We start from the raw sequence: 7,422 nt of genomic DNA, 5'->3' as shown, positions 1-7,422 counted from the left end.
TTGGACTTCCGGGTCAAAGCCCGGGGCGGAAACTGTGGAGCATGCTCAGAGCGCCTCGGCCAGTTTGGGTCTGATTGACTGTATACATGCAGGAGTCACATGATCTGGGTGTGTTAGTCCCACTGTGACACATTCACTGCAGGACCATTTCACTCACACTGACATGTTTACAGGAATTTTAAAAGAGCAGTAAATCAGTTTCTCTGACGTCATGTAAACACATCGACTCACTGCTGTTACTGTCTGGATGAATCAGGCTGCTGTCTGCAGGTCTGGACACTTTGTTCAGGTCAAAGTTCAAACAAACAGAGATGTGAGCTGTTTCCTGGAGGACACTGTGAGGACAGGTGGACATCCTGTTCCCACACGGACATCTCTTCATAGAAGCACAGTTTCTCTGTTTGTGTGTGTGTGTGTTTGTGTGTGTGTGTGTGTGTGTGTGTGTCCTCCTGTCGCCCTCTCGCAGGATTTCTGTTCTCACCAGAAGAGGAAGGAGAAGATTCTCATGCACTCACACACACTCCAATGATCATGATCATGGATATGCAGCACTGCCAGGTAACTCACATTAACCACAGGCCAACGCATTACAGAACCTGCTTAGCATTATACCCTCAGTCATCCCAACCCAACTGTCTGCTAACTAATACTATACTAACCTGTGACTGTGTCACCTCAACACACTGATCTTTAATCTGTGACTCTGTGTGTGTGTGTGTGTGTGTGTGTGTGTGATAGAATGTGGACAAACCAGTTGAACGTCAACTGGTTTTACAGTGACGAATCACAGTCAGGTGTCAGCTGCATCTAATGTTACACATACCTGAAACACACACACACACACACACACTGACTCCCCAGTCCACACTGGGGAGTCAGTGTGCTTCCTGTGGAGTCAGTGGGCTTCCTGGGGAGTCAGTGTGCTTCCTGTGGAGTCAGTGGGCTTCCTGGGGAGTCAGTGTGCTTCCTGGGGAGTCAGTGTGCTTCCTGGGGAGTCAGTGGGCTTCCTGGGGAGTCAGTGTGCTTCCTGGGGACCACCATCACCCAGGAGCTCAACTGGGAGCTGAACATCAGAGGAAGTACTTCCTGCAGCTGAAGAAGTTCAACCTGCCACAGACAATGATGGTGCACTTCTACTCTACCATCACTGAGTCCGTCCTCACCTCCTCCATCACCATGTGGTGCGCTGCTGCCACTGCCAAGTGGCATAAACTAGGTTCGACCTCTGGAACGCAGCAGCACACCACATGTCATGTGACGAGGTCCAACCAATCACAGCCCTCAGATATCTGTCCTGTAAACATCAGTCTGATAAATATGGAGGTAACACACAGACAGGAAGTAGATCAGCTCTGACCTCAGGGTTTCATGTAAACACGCACAGACACAACCTGCTGCCGCCCTTTTGGCAGTTGGCGCAGAGTGGCGTGCAGCACCTGACCTCGTTCATGTCTCCCAGCTGGTTACAGACGCAGGACGTATGCCAACGGCGTCAAACGTTTCATCTCCTGGAGATGATTTTTTATCAGTTTTATCAGTTTGTGTGTGTATGTGTGTGTGTGTGTGTGTGTGTGTGTGTGTGTGTGTGTGTGTATGTGTGTGTGTGTGTACCTGCTGGTTTGCTGGTTGTACTTCCTGGTCTCTCATCTCGGGGCAGCGGGTGGAAGAAGGTGTAGACGAGGTCACACTGCAACAGATTAACATTTAAAATATAAAACTGTGTCACTACATGTTTACACATCATCATCATCATCATCATCATCATCATCATCACCATCAGACGAAGAGATGAAGAGACAGAAGAGTGCAACGTCCTCGACTGCCAAGTTTCTACAACAGGACAGACCTGATACTGTGTGTGTGTGTGTGTGTTTCATTTCTCAGAATCCACAGAGGGAAAATGAAACTTGACGACTCATGCAGGACGGAGACATCTGAGACATCTGAGACATCTGAGACATCTGAGACATCTGAGACTGAGATGATACAGCAGCTGCACCACAACACACATCAACACGTGAACACATGAGGACAACATGAAGACATGGAGACAACATAAAGACACAAAGACATGAAGACAACATGAGGACAACATAAAGACATGAAGACACAAGGACATGAAGACAACATGAGGACATGAGGACAACATGAAGACATGAAGACACAAGGACATGAAGACAACATGAGGACATGAGGACAACATGAAGACATGAAGACACAAGGACATGGGGACAACATGAAGACATGAGGACATGGAGACAACATAAAGACACAAAGACATGGAGACAACATAAAGACACAAGGACATGGAGACAACATAAAGACACAAAGACATGAAGACAACATGAGGACAACATAAAGACATGAAGACATAAAGACACAAGGACATGAAGACAACATGAGGACATGAGGACAACATAAAGACATGAAGACATAAAGACACATGGACATGAAGACAACATGAGGACATGGAGACAACATGAAGACACAAAGACATGGAGACAACATAAAGACATGAAGACATAAAGACACAAGGACATGAAGACAACATGAGGACAACATGAAGACATGAGGACATGGAGACAACATAAAGACACAAAGACATGGAGACAACATAAAGACACAAGGACATGGAGACAACATGAAGACACAAAGACATGAAGACAACATAAAGACATGGGGACAACATAAAGACATGATGACATAAAGACATGAGGACAACATAAAGATATGGGGACAACATAAAGACATGATCACATAAAGACATGGGGACAACATAAAGACATGATGACATAAAGACATGAAGACAACATAAAGACATGAGGACAACATAAAGACATGGGGACAACATAAAGACACAAGGACATGAAGATATGATGACATAAAGACATGAGGACAACATAAAGACAACATGAGGACATAAAGACATGAGGACAACATAAAGACATGGGTGAGGACATAAAGACATGAGGACAACATAAAGACATGGGGACAACATAAAGACATGAGGACATGAAGATATGAGGACATAAAGACATGAGGACAACATAAAGACAACATGAGGACATAAAGACATGAGGACATGAAGACAACATGAAGACATGAGGACACCATGAGGTGAGGCGGAGCAGCAGTCGTGTGCAGACAGAGTGAACACATGAATAAATGACAGTGTGATGATGAGGATGCTGTGACCTTCCTCACATGATGACACACGTCTTCATCACATAGTCAGCGCTCTGACCGCAGCTCCAGGCTGAACCTTATTGTTTCTGATGTCGTCATGTGACAACTACACACCTGTTATCATGGTAACCACATGATGTCTCAGATTAGCTTCATGCTAAAATCACGTCTGCTGAGTCAGACACGCCCAGCTGTGATGTGACAGTGACCTGGTACAGTACACCTGCACACCTGGACTGCAGCCAGGTGAGGAGTAACATCCTGTCAGCAGACATCTTCATCATCACCACCATCATCATCATCATCACCATCAACAGTGATTATAGTATTGACCCAGGTGTGTCAGGGTGTGACTGACCTGAGCGACCTCTGGCGCGGCGTGGATCAGGTGCCACACGTAACCGTTGAGCTCGTCTTTCCTCCTGTCAGCCATGGCCTCACCCCGGGACCGACCAATCACAAGACGGCTCGGGAAACTGTGGGCGGGACAAAGAGGAGAGAAGAAAACTGAAAAAATAAGATCTTGTCGAGACTTTAGATTCTGTTACTGTCAGTGTGTGTGTGTGTGTGTGTGTGTGTGTGTACCTGGGTAGTTTGGACGAGGGGAAGATGAGTCTCAGTTTGCTGTGAAGTTCATGAAACTCTTCAAACGTCCTCTGAACCAGCAGCGCCTCCTGCTGACCGTCACGCTCCACCTTAACCACAAACGCCTGAAACACACACACACACACACACACACACACACACACACACACTCTTGTATCTCTCTGACACTGACTCAGTAAATGTTCACAGACACTATAAATGTGTATGAGTGTGTCATCAGAGGCTGATCGGAGCAGCTGGAGGGTTCAGAGTTGTCATGTTGTCATGTTTAACATGTGTTGACTGCTGCATTCAGGAACATGTCAGAAAACCACCCTCTTAATAATGTTCTGATTTGATTCCACCTGTAAATTCCCTCCAGTCTTATTATGCATGCTGTTATATGTGTACATGTGTACATGTGTACATGTGTATATTGTTTTGTGCTCAAATTAAAATAAAAAAGTTGTCTCTAAAACAGGAAGTTGACGTCTGACTTCAGCAGGTGTTCTGTGAGACACGTCATGACCATCGCTGTCAGCTGATCCTTAACTGTGCATCACGTACCAAACACTCAGTGTTTGTATAAAAAACAAAACGTCAGTTTTCATACATTTAAATTTCTACTTTTCAGCTGTATCAACACCCCTGATGTGTGTGTGTGTGTGTGTGTGTGTGTGTGTGTGTCTAAATGTCTCCCCTTCTGTTCCTGAGATATGACGTTAAAACATGATGATGTCACAGTCAAGCTGACCTTTGACCTTCATTATTTCATCCTGTTAGACATTTGTGTGAAATATTTTCATAATTAACGTATGAATTGTTTTGGACAAAAACATGTTTCGTGAGGTCACACTGACCTTTGACCTTTGACCATAAAATTCTTCAGTGGACGTTTGTGTCAAATTTAAAGAAATTCCCTTGAGGCGTTCTTGAGACTGAGACTGATGTACGAATGTGTGTACAGACATATGTCCATGTGTTTGGACGAAAAGACAACATGACGCCTGAGGCCATGGCTGACGCCAACACGGGCATCATAGGCGTGTTGGTGTGTGATGCGTGGACTCACGTATGCCTTGCTGCCGGCGCTGGCCATCCTGATGTGTCTGCAGATGTAGAGGTTCCTGATCAGGCCGTCGCTCTTGGCCGTGTGGACTCTAGGAGCGAAGGAGAGCGTGGGTCGATCCTCGGAGGAGGCGAACTTCATCTGAGCCAGATTGTGGATGAAGAAGTTGAGTTTGGTGGCGACGCTGCCGAGACTGGACTCTATCAACCTGCACAGGTAGAGACGAGACGCTTCGTTCACCTGGTCACAGTCCACCTGTATATGTCCCTCAGTCTGATCGGATCCATCACACTCACATGTTTCTATGTGTCGGCCTCTCATGTTGTTGTTTATGTGATGACTTCCTGTGTGTGTGTGTGTGTGTGTGTGTGTGTGTGTGTGTGTGTGTGTGTGTGTCAGATGTGATGAAGTAATTACATGTTGATAGAGTTAGCTCAGATATGCTAACACAGTGGCTAACACACCAGCTAACAGAGGAGGACAGACGTGTTGCTCCCACCTGTCTGATCTTCAGTTATTCACATGATTAAACAAAGAAAAGTCAGATTCAGTTTGACCAAAGTCAGTTGGTGCTCTGAGGCTGTGTGTCTGATGGAGGACGGACAGAGACGGACTGTAGACGGACGGAGGACGGACAGAGACGGACTGTAGACGGACTGTAGACGGACTGTAGACGGACGGAGGACGGACAGAGACGGACCACGAGCAGTGAGCTGATGTGAGTGGATCTGAATCTGGTGGAACGCTCCTTTAAAGCTCTGACTTCACCCTTCATGAAATCTCAAACTGTTTCCATCAAGATCATCAAATTAATCTTCACCTGCACCGCATCACTTCACAGGTAATAAACCATCAAACCTGTGTGTGTGTGTGTGTGTGTGTGTCTACCTGGTGAAGTACATGGTGGCGTCAGCCTCAGACTCGTGAGGTCTCAGCGCGTCGTAGACGTACCTCAGATCCTCCAGATCAGACAGTTCAGGGATCCCACAGGACAACATCTGCACACACACACACACACACACACACACACACACACACACTACAGCATTACAGAAGTTTGCTCTGTAACCATGGAAACAGCTGACAATCACATGATCACTTTGACACTGAAGTTCAGCAGGTGGTTTTCTGTCCACCCCTCTATGTGTGTGTGTGTGTGTGTGTGTGTGTGTGGTACGCACCAGGCCCAGCAGGTTGAGGAACAGGTGTGTGTGTTTCCTGATCAGGTTGTACGCCTCGNGCAGGTGGTTTTCTGTCCACCCCTCTATGTGTGTGTGTGTGTGTGTGTGTGTGTGTGTTGTACGCACCAGGCCCAGCAGGTTGAGGAACAGGTGTGTGTGTTTCCTGATCAGGTTGTACGCCTCGCAGCACAGATCCACAAAGTCGTGGAAGCGGCTTGACGGTTTGTCTCCTCCGTTGATGACGTACGCCATGTCGGAGGTGAACACAAAGGGGGCGCGGTCCCTGCACACGTCACATGACCCACATCACACAGGTAAACAATCAACAACACACCTGATTATTATTATTGTTGTGTTTTTATATTCCATATCACAGTGTTGTCTGTCAGACTGTGGAGTGTGTGTGTGTGTGTTTATGTTTCACAGGTTAAATATGTCCAACAGTTACACTCTATAAGAACCCTGTGGACAAAGACTGAGGTGAACTACAACTCCCATGATGCATCTCCCTAACCTTACCTCTGATCCACCTGTGACTGCTGAAGGTCTGAACAGGTGTGTCGCGGCTCATCGTCACGTGTTGGTGAGTAAAACACTCTGTGACATCACGACTCACCGTTTGATGTTCCCAAACATCTGAGCGTGTCCCAGGAACTTCCCGAAGTCGATGTGGAACATGTGACCGCTGGTCTTCAGCATGATGTTGTCGTTGTGGCGGTCACAGATTCCCAGGATGTAGGTCGCCACGCAGCAGCCGGCGCACGAGTAGATAAAGTTCTCCACCGCCTGAACACACAGTCGAGTTTATCATTAATATTCAACCAATAATCAATAAATAAAACAAGAACACAGACACACGACGACCTCAAAGCCCAACGACCACAGTGTGCAGGTGTGTGTGCAGGTGTGTGTACAGGTGTGTGTGCAGGTTGTGCAGGTGTGTGTGCAGGTGTGTGTACAGGTGTGTGTGCAGGTGTGTGTGCAGGTGTGTGTACCTTGTCGTACTGCTCATCAGTTGGGTTGTGTTTCTGCAGCCAGTCGGCCAGCGGTCGGTCTTTAAAGGACCCAGTGACTCCATGTTCCACCTGGATCTTCCTTAGAGTGTCAGCCTGAGGAATCATCTCCACCATACCTGAGAACAGGTAACAACACGCCTGTCAGTCACACCTGAGAACACCTGAGAACAGGTAACAACACGCCTGTCAGTCACACCTGAGAACAGGTAACAACACGCCTGTCCTCCTGATATACACCTGTCCTCCTGATATACACCTGTCCTCCTGATAGACACCTGTCCTCCTGATATACACCTGTCCTCCTGTGATATACACCTGTCCTCCTGATATACACCTGTCCTCCTGATAGACACCTGTCCTCCAGTGATACACACCTGTCCTCCTG

The 7,422-nt window shown here is 47.1% G+C and overlaps 1 protein-coding gene across 1 annotated transcript in view; it reads right to left on the bottom strand.

Annotated features, from left to right (window-relative positions):
• Positions 1 to 7,422, bottom strand: part of pik3c2b (phosphatidylinositol-4-phosphate 3-kinase, catalytic subunit type 2 beta) — a 41,608-nt gene that overhangs the window by 5,572 nt on the left and 28,614 nt on the right. The window contains exons 23-30 of the mRNA XM_050037811.1: positions 7,017 to 7,153; positions 6,638 to 6,807; positions 6,148 to 6,304; positions 5,729 to 5,838; positions 4,844 to 5,048; positions 3,772 to 3,896; positions 3,545 to 3,662; positions 1,612 to 1,687 (exon numbers count right to left, since the gene is read on the bottom strand). Of these exons, the coding sequence (XP_049893768.1) occupies positions 1,612 to 1,687; positions 3,545 to 3,662; positions 3,772 to 3,896; positions 4,844 to 5,048; positions 5,729 to 5,838; positions 6,148 to 6,304; positions 6,638 to 6,807; positions 7,017 to 7,153 (1,098 nt within the window). The remainder of the gene's footprint in view (positions 1 to 1,611; positions 1,688 to 3,544; positions 3,663 to 3,771; positions 3,897 to 4,843; positions 5,049 to 5,728; positions 5,839 to 6,147; positions 6,305 to 6,637; positions 6,808 to 7,016; positions 7,154 to 7,422) is intronic.

The sequence above is a fragment of the Epinephelus moara genome, chromosome 24 (assembly GCF_006386435.1).
Source record: "Epinephelus moara isolate mb chromosome 24, YSFRI_EMoa_1.0, whole genome shotgun sequence".
Taxonomy (NCBI): Eukaryota; Metazoa; Chordata; class Actinopteri; order Perciformes; family Serranidae; genus Epinephelus; species Epinephelus moara.
Note: the sequence above shows the minus strand (reverse complement) of the source record. Positions and strands in the feature narration are given on the sequence as shown.